The 15,382-nt window shown below is 38.6% G+C and overlaps 1 protein-coding gene across 5 annotated transcripts in view; it reads left to right on the forward strand.

The window, feature by feature from the left end:
- LOC109418403 (tyrosine-protein phosphatase corkscrew) overlaps positions 1–15,382 on the forward strand; it is a 318,951-nt gene that overhangs the window by 260,028 nt on the left and 43,541 nt on the right. For all 5 annotated transcript variants that reach the window (XM_062855670.1, XM_062855672.1, XM_062855671.1 and 2 more), the window contains one exon: positions 4,754–5,081. In XM_062855670.1, coding sequence (XP_062711654.1) covers positions 4,754–5,081 — 328 coding nt within the window. The remainder of the gene's footprint in view (positions 1–4,753; positions 5,082–15,382) is intronic.

The following is a 15,382-nucleotide window of genomic DNA, read 5'->3' on the forward strand; positions in this document are numbered from 1 at the left end:
GAAACACCTTCTGAAATCATATATAAGACAAATCGCTTCTCTGGGGATTTCGGCTTTAAGTCAAAGAAAAGTGTTGAACGAATTCCTCGCATGAACTTGCATACTTTGGAGGTTCCGATCGTGACTCTTCTAGGATTTATTGGTGAGTTCTTACCGAGATCTCTAGAAATGCTTCCTGCTAGATATTTGACGAATTTTCGACGAGACCTGTGATTGGCGGATACATAGAATTACTACGAAGATCAATTAAGGAGCTGTTTGACGCGAAAAATAAACATTTATGTGACTACAGTGTAACAAACAATTGTCCGTACAGCAATTTTTTCCGTTGAAATAATTTTTCATTCAAATGTTTAAATGGTTCCAGATTAGTTAAGGGGCTTCTAGCTCTTCCAGAGGTATTTCAAGGGAGTTCACTCCTGGAAAAAAACGAAAGAGTTTCAAGCGGGTTCAAAGGCGTTTTAGAGGTCTTCAGGAAGGGTTTTAAATGGGATCAGGAGCGTTACAAGGAGTTTAAAGATAGTTTTGATGCCCCCTGGCTCTAGAGATCGTTTAAATTCCCCTGAAACCCATGTAGCCAATCTAAGCTTCTGTAATTCTTGTTATTTCCTTAACGCTTTGGGCCGGATGGGTCATGATCCCGACGATGAAGCAAATCATAATAAACATGTTTGTGGGCAGCCAGGTTGTGGCAACAGTGGCCAAAAACATTCGTCTACAAAACGTTAAACTTCCTTTCCTTTCCTGAAAAGCCTCTGATATTCCCAGAAACCCTTTTAAAGGGCCCCTGAAAGCCCCCTCACTTAGGTCCCCAAAATGTTGAATCAGTGAAATTTCTTGAATGACCCCAAAAAACATTTTCTGAAATCCTTAAGAACCCCTAAAACGCCCCTGAGACTTCCACAAACCTTTAAATGCCTGTAAAGATCATTTGAAACCCACTGAATCACTCATGAAACACTTTGGAATTTCTTGAATTTCCTCTTAAATTTTCTAAATCACCCTTAGACGAATTGTCGTACCTGAAACCTCCTGAAACGACCCTCTAAAACGTGCGTGAAATTTCTTGAACAACCCTGAAAGGGACTGTCCATAAATGACGTAGCTTTTTAGGGAGGGGGGAGTTTGGGATTGCGTGACGAGCCATGTATTAGGTATGGAAAATATGTTACGAGGGGGGGAGGGGGAGTCAAAAATCGGCCAACAAAATGCTACGTCATTTATAGACGCTCCCAAACCCCTGAATCGGCCCAAATTTCCCTGAAGCACTCTGAGACCCCTTAATATTTTCAGAAATGTCCATGAACATCTCCTTAAAGCTCCTGAAACGCCTCTGAAACTCCATGGCGGCCTCTAATCCCCCAAAACTCTCCGAAATTCCCCTAACACCACACTCCAAAACCCCATTGTAATCTTTTGAATTGAAACATCATTGAAACCTTTAAGGACATAGTTGCAGGGGTTACAAAATGGCAGCGAGTATGGCCGCCACTCTCTCCCTTATACCTCCCTCCCCTCACCATAGTCATCGAGAAGCGCGGAAGTTAGCGAACAATTTCTCAAAATTATACTTGCTTACCTTCTCAAATTGCACTCAGGTGGCTACTTGTGGAAGACAACTATATTTTTCATCCGTCAGGAAGTACTGCTTTGCAATTTTCACAATATTTTCACAATTTCGTGCCAAAATGTAGCACACACTGCACTTTTTTTTCTTCGACAAGCGCGTCACCCTTATCTTCAAATCACTATTTAACAGTCTTCTACACAACACAGCACTGTAATAAGTTGATCGATTACGTGAAATTGTCCGCACTTTCGCCTAGCCTACCGTTTATCGCGAAAAACTCACGCGTTTTCCACTTTCGTGGCCGAAAACCCGGATCAATTTACATCGCGGTTCGCTAAAACGGAAAAGCGTACCGTTAAACTGAGTGGTATTGTTCAACGTACGGTGAAATTGATAAAACCGCAGTTCATGTTTATCACGAAACAAAGCTGTTATTTTGTTAATCATTTTAACTATTTTAAATATCATACTTCCAATGTGATTTCAATAGATAACAGAACAATCGTTCGCTGTTTGAGTTGAAATTACATCAATTAATGTCACCCCATAACACGGTAGTTTTCTACGGTCAGAGAGAAAAAGTACGAGAGAAGAGAGGAGAGAGTTGTCAACAAAAACGTAAATAAAGTGGTGCACAATGGGATAATTGGTGAAAATATTGGGCAAAATAAGGATTTAAATAAATTTAAAAATATTTTATAAGAACAAATTGTGTTGGTGGGCATATGCAATAAATCATATGTGTGCCAAAATCCAAAGGTACAACTGCTATTTTAATATAACTCATTTTGGAACGTTTTTGTTAGTTTATTTGACCAAGTCACACTACACTGTGTGCCGTCTGATTTGTTTGTTTTGAGTGGGTGGTTGAGGGGGTTATTAGAGCGGGAGCCAAGCTTATTATTATGATCTCGAGCAACCTTCACCTTAAACCCCCGCAGCTCCCTAAAACGCCTTTAGAAACCCTTCTGAAACCAAGTCGGAAACTCCTCGAAACGCCCATGAAAAGTACGTCATGCCTTTCTGAAATCATTCTGAAACCCCCCCTGGAACCTCCTAGAAATCCCCAGAATCTCCTAGAAAACCTCTGAAGTCCCCTGATACCATGGTATTTTTTAGGGTTTGTAACAAACCTTAGCAAAAATCTTTACAACATCCTCTAACGGATTTCCGTTGCCAATGGAACCACGACACCTGGATAATTTGTTGATAGATTGCACGCAAGTTGTTCCATGGATTTCTAGAAAGATACTAGGCGATTTTTTTTCCAAGATCCTGCACGGATTCCAGGCATGACTTATATGGATGCCATGGCAGATACTTGTAAGGACTTCAATTGTGTCTTTTATTAGATATCTAGTGAGATCCTTGATAAGTGCTGTCCGTGGATATCTAGAATGTTGCCTACTAAATATTCAGCGAGATTCCGAAGAAAACTATGTTACACAGACAGATGTATTGGCGATGATATCGTTCCGATTATTTTTTTTGTACACTTTATTGTTATATGATATTTTCAATATTCCTTTTTAATATTTGTTTCAGGTCTAAAATACTGCGGCAATTCCTTGCAATATTTTGCTCGATTGCCTACGAGATCTTTAACGATTGATAGGAAAGCTTTTGGCAGCATCCGATTGAGAATTTAAAGGCACTCTTAAGAAAAGTCCAATTAGTCTTGAAGATGTTCTAAAAGCCGTGATAAAACCAAAACTGTTTTTACTTTGGTTTTATTGTGGTTCCAACGGCTTAGATTGCTAGATTCATGCCATTAACCTTAATGAACTCCTAGAATTTTTCTTTACGGATCCTAGCTAGACCCGTTGAGAACTGCTAATGGGTTCCGGGTCATTTGACCGAATGCCAGTTGGTCGAATGCCGTTTGACCGAAAAAGGAGTTATGAACTAAAGTGATCATGCCTCTGTTATCTACATCAATATAACTCGAAAGTACAGCATATGATTTAAAGAAGAAAAAAAACTCTGTTAAAATAATTTACAGTGCTTATGATGTAGCGTAACCAAGTGCAGTGATTCCAGGACATTTTTTGAACGCGCCCAATGCCCAAGAAGAATTTGAATCTTAGCAGGGCCATCAGATCCACCAGCACGTGTAGAGATCTCTGAGAATTTTTTTGAGTACAATTCAGATCCTTGGCTGTTACATAAATGAATAACGATAGCTTTCCCAAGTCTCCATACTTGAAACTCTTCGGTCTGTGTACTGAACTATCTAACTTTCTACCTTTCTGAAGAGTTCCCTGGACACCTTCAGGTCTTAAGATATCTTAGTATAACCAATGATTCCTAGAAATTCTCGGAGCGTGGAGTATGTCCTAGATTTTTCGATTTTTTGGGTCATTTAAAGAACCTTTGAAATAGGTCTTCAAATCTTCAGCAATGTTTAAATAAAGTATTAAGATCAATGAGCTACTAAATTCATCTGAAAACTTCCTGGAATATAGGTCTTAATATCTAAAAGAGTAACCATTATTTGCGTCACATCGGCGCAGTTGGTCTTCAAGCGCAGTTGGTCTCCGACCGTGCCGAGCTATCGACGCATACTAAATTAGACACCAGTAAACATACTACTTGGTGGCTAGGTATGCGGAGTGCGAGAGTAAGTTTCGGTTTCATAAAAACAATTTGCTCCCACTTGTAGTTTGCCGTCACGAACGCGAGTGTGTTGTGGATTCGCATCTTAGCCGAAAGAGAGATAGATTTTTGCAAAAAGGAGTGCTCATGGTGTGGTTTCGGAGTTACATGTTCTGTGGCTTAGTTGGTTAAAGCGCCGGTCTAGCTAATACGGAGTCGTGGGTTCCAATCCCATCAGAACACGATTTTTTATTTTCAAAAAATTACATCTCTCAATTTGTCAATTAGCAACATTTCATGCCTTCTAATTACACGTTTTTCCAGTATGTTTCAGACATACCAGCAAATCTGGTAAATGCCTGTCAATGGCAATATATATCATTGTAACCATTATTTGCTCCATACTTTTTGAACGTGGCATATTACAAAATTATGATTATGCACGAATTATTATTATTACTTTTCACGAGAATATCCAAAAAGTTTCTGGTACATTAGTCTTCAAATCTACTATATGAATTCCTTCACAAATATGATATATTATGATACCACAATTTTTGAACAAGCAACTTTTTCTCATACTTACAGGAAAACAAGTACGACGTCGGCGGTGGCCAGAAGTTCAACACCCTGTGCGACCTGATCGAGCACTACAAGCGCAACCCGATGGTGGAAACGTGCGGCACGGTGGTGCACTTGCGGCAACCGTTCAACGCCACCCGAATTACAGCTGCGGGGATCGATGCCCGCGTTGAACAGCTACAGCGGGAAAATGGGAGCCACTGCTACGGGAAGGGTGGCTTCTGGGAGGAGTTTGAATCTCTACAGCAGCAGGAGTGCCGGCATACGTTTTCGCGGCGGGAGGGCCAACGGAACGAGAACCGGGTCAAGAACCGGTACAAGAACATTTTACCATGTGAGTAACTTTCTCTTGTTTTTTTTATTCTCATTGGTTTATTATATAGTGGTTATGTGGCAATGTTTGATCATATATGCTGGTCAAATAAAAATTGAAACGAATGAGTTTGCAAAACTACAATGCAAGAAGTTAAAAAAAAACAAAAATAGAGAGACGAAGTCCAACGTTAAAAAACTCTGACGTATAAAAATTAATCAATAAAATTAAAAAAGAAAAAAGAAATAAAAGCAATCGTCAAAAAGGCCACATTTTTGTACCAGTATTTAAATATTAAATAAAACTAGCATGTTACAATTTTAAATTTTGCTATGAAATAACTACTGTTCCAGATGCTTAATTTTCCAAAATTTTTACTTTATTGATTTTTTTTATTTTATTTATCTCATTTTTTTTCTTTTTATTACTTTGCTGAATTTTCATTGTACTGTTTAAAGTTTGTATAACAATTTCACAATTTTTAACTTCTTTTTCAATTTCTCACCAATATTTCACTGGAAGTAATTCATTTTACCAATCCATGCTTATCGGCTTCTCCCCACAAGCGCAGAGATCGTGCTTCGCCACGTGAGTGTCAATTGATTCCATGATTTTGTGATGATGACCGTTTGGGGTTCACAAAATGGAAATGCATTGGGGGAGCAAGCAACCACAAGTGGATAGTGCACTACAGTTCGCAATTATTACTGCTGTTGCTGCTGCGCTGCTCTTGTTTTGTTGCGCTTCCAGTCCAGTCAGGGGCTGGATAGGGGTACTCTATTAGCACAAATTATCTGGTTGTGCAACAACGACGTTCCCGCTATGGGTACTTAAATGGATCAGGTGGTGGTGCAATTACGGGTGACGGCTGTCTCAGATGACACGGTTCTTACACTCTTTTGAAGACAACAATGCATCGTTTTATACTTGGAACTGATTTGTATATTGCAATTATTCTGTATTTGTTTGGAGGCGTCGAGAACACAGAAATTATTAAGTTGTGTTTAGGTAAATTGAACAAATCTTGAAATCGTGTTTATTTTTTAAATTTGTTTTTTAGTTTTTCTTTTTGTGTAGGGTGCGTGTACCAACCATGGCACTACCTAAGGAAAACTATTTGTACAAAAATAACGAGAAGACCAACGAATGTCATCAATATGTTAAAAGATAGCTTAGTTTCCGTACTTTACAGGAAAAATGTAGAAACGGAGCCAAAACTACTTTTAGTATTTATTACAGCGTGTGCCAATGATAGGAACCCTGTACCAGTTATGGTTACATTTTTTAACTTCGGTTCCTTTTCGCACTATTTACATGCTTTCCTTATGGGGTAAGCTATAACTGGTGCACTATGGCGAAAAAGGGTGCAAGGAAGCTGAAATTTTAAGGAAAATGATTTATTTCTACCATAATTTGAGCAAAATATGCAGTTTAAATGAGTGCAACCATCTTTTGTGAACGTGATCTAGTGTTCACAAAATTTTTCTTGTTGATTTACATGATTAAAGAAAGAAAATCAGCTATGGCGAATAAATAGTACTATAGCCATCATTGGTACACTTACCCTATTTTAACTTATTGCTATTTCTACATTTCGTGATTAATATTTATACTTCTTACATAATACGAAGAATCTCTATTAAATTTTCTACTCACACTCAGTATTTACTCAAAGTTCTGTGGAAGATTTCTAAAATATAGTTTAGATTTCATTCTGAATTTTGAATTCAGCGTAATTCATCCGAGAGGCTATGTTTAATTCATGCAAATTTCTGATCCTTCAGAAAAGTGTTGATGCTTTGTATGGAGTTCCATCATCTGTTTAAAAATCACTCAAAATTCTGTTCAAAATTTGTTTTGCGGAACGAACAGGATCAGGGTTCACATGGAACTACACCAGCAGCTCTTCTTACGTCCATCATTGACCGATTAAAAAAAATATACCGTAGAACACTGAGAAAACTAATTATTTGTGTTGGCACATCTAATGTGGTAAAAACAGTTGCTCTATAGCCATAGCTTTAGGCGTGGAATTTCACCATGACCATGCTGAGGGTTACGGGTTCGATTCTCGGTCGATTCCGAAACTTATAGTAAAGAAAATTTTCTTGACTTCCTTGTCTACGGCCAGCGGAATAAATTAATTTAAACAATACATAAAAAAGGAGAATTTTACTAATTTTTATATCTGTCGTTTTAAGGATGTACAAATAAAATATCGTTTGTTTTCATTGTTTTGGAAAGTCTATCCCATTTATGGATCTATCCCATTTGGCATAATGCCACATGGCAATGCCTTTTGTCATGAAGCCATTTGGTATAATGATCATTTGATAGAAAGTTGTTCATAAACCACGTAAACCAAATTTTGGCCATCCCAGACACCGCCCCCCTTCTCCCTCGTGAATTTTCGTCCATACAAAAATTTTAAAATTTGTATGGAGCGTATACCAAACCACCCCCCCCCCCCAACAAAGTTTACGGTTTACGTGGTTTATGAACGGCCCCATATTACGGCCATTTGGCATAATGGCTTTCGGGATACTATGAAGTACAGCCTTCTTTGTAAGAATGTGCATAATCATTGTTATGCTAAATGGATTATATACCAATTAGCATTATGCCAAATGGGGTAGAGCCCGCACCAGTTGACCTAACTTAATTGCATGAGGCTATGTGAGCACAAAGGATGTTCGACGTTTGTGCATCAAATGAGCACTAACATAATCACGATGCTGAAGCCTTATTGCATCAAATTTAAGGTTGATTTAAAGTGGCAATGGGCAATTATGCGACTGATCTTAGATTATACTAGTATATTCTTAATTTGATTCTATAATTGCCCATTTCCACTTTAAATCAACCTTAAGTTTGCATGTAAAGTAATGAATGCTCTATATACACCGTATATCTGCAAGTAATAAGGCTTCAGCACCGTGGTTACTTGGGTAGTATTTATGCCATATACTTGAACAGTTCTTGAACACCCTAAGTTTTATAAGGACCACATGCCTTTTTCCGCCAACTTAAACTCCCTCAAACACCCTTTAACTCGGCTTAAGGAAGTTTAAGTTGATGGAAGAAGGCATGTGGTCCTTATAAAACTTAGGGTATTCAAGAACTGTCCAAGTATATGGCATAAATACTATGTTAGTACTCCTTTGAAGCATGAACGTCGAACAACCTTTGTGTTCACCCAGCCTCATGCGATTAAGATAGGTCAACTGGTGCGTTTAATGATTGGTTCGAGTATTCAAGAACTTCCTTAAATACGGGTCTTCGAATCTATAAGCGTGATTCGTGAATTCTTTATGTATTGTGAATAAGGTTTATACTCACATAGGATCACATAGACTCATATGTTTTACCAATTTCCTTCTGAACGCTGCTTGGGTTCCTCCTTAAACCCCTTGAAACACCTTGAAACTCCCAAAAAGCCAATGCAGACAATCCGCCCTCCCCCTTCTCATTAAAACTCCTAGGTATTCTTCGGTATTCCGTAAAATTCTGTAAAACAGTACTGAAGTCCCCTGAAACTTTCCGAAATCCCCCAAAAATTCCACGGACCACCATAAAATGCATTGAATTGTCTCTGAAACCTCATAGACACGCCTTAAAACTTCTTCAAAGTCCCCTGAGACCGCAAAGAACTTTTCTGAAATCCTCGGGAACCCGAAATTCCCTTAAAACGCATTGAAGCCTCTCTATACATTTCTCCAGAAACTCTCAGGAGATTCTCTTAAACCTCAAAACAGCTCAGAATCCCCCGAAATGCTTTGTAACGCCTTGGAACCCTTCTCAAACCACCGCGAGACCCTCAGACATTTTTCTTTAACCCCAACACAGCAAAAATTTCTGAAAATTACACGTCACGTAAAAAAAATACAAATAAATTTTACATGAAAGAATTCCTTGCACGCAATCTTGAAAGCAAGGTTCATACTAAGAGTAAGTTGTACATTTATAAACTGATGGACAAATGTGTGCATATGACGGGGTGCTTTTGTTACAGGTTATATGATGTAACATTTTGACCTTGTGTAAGTACTCTCTTTGAAATTCCCCTTTGAGCACTCTGAAACCTCCCGAGACCCACTGAAATGCCTAGAAACCTTTCTGAAACTCCTCTGATGCTCTCCTGAAGATCTCTGAAATCTTCCGGGGGACCACAGATAAAAATAAACGTGTACATTCATGTGATATGATGCACATAATTGGTGGCGGAGGGGGGGATTTCATAGAAGTTTGCATGTCACGTGAATTTTATAAAATATCATTTAAACTTCCGTTAAATATCATGTAATTCAACATGACTCAGAGTGATTACGTGTTATATAATACAAATTTATTCATTTTCAAGAACTTTCGGGAGGGTTTCAGTGGGTCAGGGGCGTTTCTGAGAGTCTCATGATGATCCAAGGAAGTTTCAGGAAGGTTCTGAGGGTTTCTGGGGGTCATAGAAGTGTTTCAGGGAGTCACAGGGGCGTTTCATGGAGCGTCAGGAGGATTCTAGAAAGGCGTTTCACACAGGCGTTTCAGGGGAGCTTCAGGGGTATTTCAGGGGATCACATGAAGGTTCTGCAGGTTTATGGGATCTCAGGAGGATTCGATGCCGTTTCCTCAGGGCTCAGCGGAGCTACATACATATGCAAAATAGTCATTGGCAGAAGAAGCTCTCAGTTAATTACTGTGGAAGTGGTTCATAGAACACTTAGTAAACAAGCAGGTTTTGTCCCAGTTGGAATGGAGATGAACTAGTCCCGAAATGATAATAATAAATAAATAATTAAAAAAAGCTCCACTCAAAATGATTTTAGTGTTAATTGATGCTTTATGTTTTTTATACATTCCTGTCGAAGATCCAAATTGGGATAGAAACGTCGGAACTAAGAAAACAAAATAACGAGCCGAATGCTCTCCGCATTAACTGTTTCAGAATTTTAGAGTTTCCAATGAAATCTTGGAATTCAGTTCTAGTACTGGTCTGAGCGTTTGCAGTGCCATACCATAATCATTAGTTGTGATGACAGTTCACCCAAATTTGTACTATACCTTCGTCAGCATCGATATATTCATCAACTCCAACAGCTTATAGAAAACAACCGCTAATCCAGTATACACATGAAGGAAGTCTAAACAAACAAGGAGCTAATGGGCAATAAAATATGATTTAATTCAATCTATATACTCCGCGCGCGAAGTGCACACCGTCGTCATTCGCCGCATTTATGAATTGAAAATTGATCAATCTACAACAACGGCGACGACGCGGTGGCAGTACGAACCTTCCGCAAAGGTATTAACAACAAACGCCGTCAGCGAACAGTTTGATCGCCTCCTAACATGCTTTAGTTGATGCACCGAACACGAATCACGATAGATATCGTAAGATATGCCTATAGAGAGGCGCACAAATGGCTCGAGGTTCATTTCATTGTTTCACAATTGGAGGAGCCTCAGAAGCGGCGATCCGAAGGCATCGACCGCACTGCGCTGCCGCCTGTCATTTCCAACCATAGAAATTAACGATAAAAATTATGTTTCTGAATCTTAATAGCTAATCTTACCTCAAAGGTGTGTAGTATGTAGTAGCGCTACCGATAGGTATCTACATCGCACACAACTGAGAGCCATCGAGCGATCTAATTCTAAAGGTCACTGTGACAATAAAATCTATTAATGATACACGCTTTTGTGAGTCGGTTTTGGAACAACTTTCGTTGTTTGATTTTCAGTTCGGGTTTCAGTGGCATCAAGTCAAGAAAAATATCATTATGGACAATCTTTAACATTCATGAGACGTCTTTGGAGCTTCAGTTTTATCAAGGGTGTTATCAGGTATCAGAAGGCCGGCTCCAGAGGCACGCTATTTCATCATTTACCTGAGGGAGAATGGGACAAGGGATGGGAATAGGGAAAGGGAAAGGTGATGAAATAGGAAGGGGTGCCCTAGAAGAGGGAATGAATGCATAAGCGCAACGAGAGCTCATAGCTCATACCACAACGGGGTTAATCAGTGCCCTGAAAAGGACACTGTAAAACGCATAAGCGTAAAAAGCTCATTGGAGGTAGCTTGCGACGTCATGCGACTTTCAATATGACATAGAAAGGCACGTCATCAAAAGCATCCTCATTATTCAAGAAATCACCCAAGCAAAAACTACGTTTGAGCGAGTGCTTTCTTGAAAACGTATACAACTTTGTGTAAAAGAGTCACTGTGGACATCCCAAATTGGGAGACATGTGAGTTCACATGAACAGGCATGTTAGCCAGACGAACATCACAGATGTGATAATCGACAATGTTTTTCGAGCATTTCAGAAAGAACGACGTAACCAGATAAATCTGGAACTTATTCCTTCTTTTTACAATGCACGCACCCTTTCGGGATAAAACTACAGAGTAATTTCATGCCATGAAAATACCCAATAGAAAACTACTACTGTGGTGGACGCCCTAATTCTCCACAGGCTCCGTTTGTGGTTAGATTTTTATTAGACCCCCCTAACCATTCATTCTTTGGCACGGTAAGCATAAAGCCGCATAACACCATGAATTAGGGGTCACCTGTTTAGTGGACTCTTACCACTGGATCAGGCGGTCCGTAGTGTTATTCTTAGCCAATTGAGACAACCGCTACCGACACTACACAGCTATCTAGGCTGATCGGGAGAAGAAGTTAACATTGATGGTCAACTTCCAAACGAACCCGAACAGCCCACCAGTTTTATCAAGGGTGTTGGTATACTGTTATACTTGCTGTTATACATCCATAAAAATTGTCTTCTTTCTGGGGCGTTTCAGAGGGATACAGTGGGCTTAAGTGTATTTCGAAGGGTTTTAGAGAGGCTCAAGCATTTGAGGGTGCTTCTGGGGCTTTTGAAGGTGTGTCAAGGAGTTTCAGAGCCGTTTCATAAGGGTTTCAGGTCCTGCAGCCTCCTAAACCCATTGGAGCTACATATAAACCCCCTGCTGAATCCCTTGGTCCCTAAAAATCCTCGAAACTCCCCTTAAGCACCTCTGAAAACATATGGTACCCTTGCAACCCCTTAAAGCTAGCAAAACTGGTACACACTCAGTTGAGCTCGGATTGGTTGGATTCTGTTGTAATCTTAAGAAAAATAATAACTTTATTCATAGCAGCACCCATGGGTGTTAAACGTCAAGTTCTTAGTCGAGATTTCAGCAAATAAACTTAAACCGATATTTGAACTACCAATTCTGTTTTAAGTGTGTATCAGCCAGCCGAGAGCATCATAGAGTTGTTTTTCCGGAACCTTTTTTACAACGCCTTTGAAGTACTCAGTATGATACGCTCTGGAACACCTCAAAACTCTCTAAAACCCCTCCTAAAACCCATGTTGCCCCTAAAAATGTCCTTAAACCTTTCGATACTCCCTGAGACTTCCTGGAATGCCACAGAACCCTCTAAAACGACACTGAAACTGCTTGAAAAATTGTGAAGCACCCTCGAAAGCCGCATGGTTCCCTTTCGGACGTCTTTGAAACCACCCCCTCGAGATGCCCTTAAACTCAAACTAGCAACATTTCGTGCCTTCCCCTTGAAGCTCCTGAGACACTTTTAATCCTCCTACTGAGATCCCCTGAAACTCCCCTGGATCCTTCTTAGATCGCCTAAATGACACCTGAGACCCCATGAAATCTTCGGAATCCTTCCTGGAATGCCCCCGAAATCTCCGTTATATACCCTTCAGAAACTGAAACAATCAAAAACCCTCTGCTCGGGAATAACATAAGCATAATAAAATGTGTTATTTTTGCAAAATAAGTGAACAATAGAATCAGTTGTTGTATGTTATCAACATAACATATTATGTTATAAACTTGATTGTCATAAGCGGCAAAATAACAAATATCATAAAAAAAATGTTTCTGGAAGACCAATTCAATAACATGTTTTGATAGTTCAAAAATAATGAATATGGAAAACATTTTAATAACAAATTTTGAACTTTAAAAGTTATTGATAATAATAATGATAATGATAATAATTGATAAATCTCGAATGATGTAGTTTTCATATCAAAATAAGTTATTGTTGTGCTATTGATAATCAATTATTCATATACTCTCAATAGTACACTGGGAACTAAATTTGTTTTACAACAAAATGTGTTATTCATATGTTATTTGATGCATACCAATACCGTGATCATAACAAAATAAGATTGTCCAACAGAAGATGTTATGGAGAAGCAATGTCTTGATAAGATAATAATAACAAATCAAGATATGAAAACAGGTTATGTTATTTCGCAGTTATTAATTTGCTATTCTCCTTGGCTCGGGAATGCCCCTGATTCTCTCTGAGACTCAACTGTTGATCGTGTACAGTAGAAAAGTGACACCACTGATACCCTCGCGAGTCGTAACTGGATCCCTCTTCCCACTTAAACTGACCTCTCTTCAAAATTTACTGAGTCACTCTTCCCCTTAAGTCCTTTGGGATCCCTGTTCGCCTCTTTCTTAGGCCTTCTGCCAAACACAACCCCCCCCCCCCCCCCCTTTGGTCATCTCCCCAATGGAACTCCCTGTAATCCATTCAACAATCTGGTAATCCAATAGTCCACTGAAAAATTGCCATTTAGGGGTAGGCGGGGCATTATGGACACCCGGGGCAGAATGGACACCCTCAATATTTTTGAAATATGCGAACTTTTTTGAACTTTTAATGAATGGAGAATATAGTCCATTTGTCTAAAACGTAGTTTCAGGAAAGAAACATTCGAAATTAAAATTATACTTGATTTTACACGAAAAAGTTGCGTCCTCCGTTTTTTGTGCATGGAAATTATAATTTTCACACCATCTAAAATAAGATTTAGTGATTAATTTATTGCAGGTCGATTAAAACCTGATATTTCTAGAACACATGCAAGTAGTTTTGCTGTATCTACATGCTTAACATGTTTATATTTTCTTCTTTATTATATCAAAAATCAAGTTTGGAAATATCTTCTGCTGCCGGGGCAAAATGGACACTCACCTTTTTGAAAGAAGCGGCAAGGGAAAAATATAAGCTAAATCACAAACCAACCAAATTCTTCGATTTCGGTACATTTCCGGTTAAATGTTCACTATAGTAGACATATGGTGAAACAAATTGGTCAAAAAACGACAGCAGTGGAAAATAGTTGTTCTAGGCACAGCTGTACATGCCGACAATAACGAAGCTTTATCCAAAACAGCCTCAATTTAAATTAACTGAACAAAAATGAACTACTTCGGCGTATTATTCATCCATAATAGTTGTTTTGTAATGAAATGACTTTATAAGTGTAGATAATGTACGAAATTCGTAAAAGTCTCATGGTGTCCATATTGCCCCATGGGGGTGTCCATTCTGCCCCGTATGCTTGAAGACGGTCATGAAAAACTAACATTTTTCGTAACATTTTTTGAAGTGGATAAATCATTTTTCTTCGTGAGCATTCTTATGCAATAGATGCTAAATAGACTTTAAAAGGATACATGTATCAAAAAACTAAACTTTTTTGACATCTTGCCAGGTAAAGTTCGCAAAAACCTTAGGGTGTCCATAATGCCCCGCCTACCCCTACTCGGATTTTATTACATTTCACCTCGATTTTATGTACCGTTAAACGGGGTATCATTGATCAGCGGGGTAACATTGATCGGCTTGACCGGCCTCATGAAATGTTCAAACAATCATTTCACATTGAACCAGTTTCTGCTATCGAATGGTATATCGTAATCTCCTATTATTTAGCTATTAAATGACGTATAATTCTTGAAAATTTAATTTCATAAACATTTAAATAAATCGATTTTTCCATAATTGTGTTTCGTAACGCAATGAGATACATGGTCAAACATTCATGCATGACATGAATACTAGATACAATATGAGGTTTAAAATCACTGTATTACTTCAATATGATATCCTAGAGTTGGATTTAATAAACGAAACTTTTATGAAAATGCTCTTTTTCAATAAAATACACGATTTATTAAAAGTAGGCTATCAATTCCTTAAGCCATTGCCTACCTTTAGGCGTTATTCGCGGATTGGAGGATTTTAATTCTTAAATAACTCAAAAAGTACGTAACTTGTAATAATTTGGACAACATATTCGTAATCAGCGACCCCGAATTTAGTAAGTAAGGGTATTTTCAACACAAACGAACATTGATCACTGACATGATCAATGTTACCCCAAATCAACAAAATCAAAAATTAGATTAAAAAGCCTATTTAAACATGTTTTAAAGTTTTATAATACTTTTTCGAGTAGTTCAACACATACTCAGAGGGCCAGCACATGTTTTAAAAATATAA

The sequence above is a fragment of the Aedes albopictus genome, chromosome 3, assembly GCF_035046485.1.
Source record: "Aedes albopictus strain Foshan chromosome 3, AalbF5, whole genome shotgun sequence".
Taxonomy (NCBI): domain Eukaryota; kingdom Metazoa; phylum Arthropoda; class Insecta; order Diptera; family Culicidae; genus Aedes; species Aedes albopictus.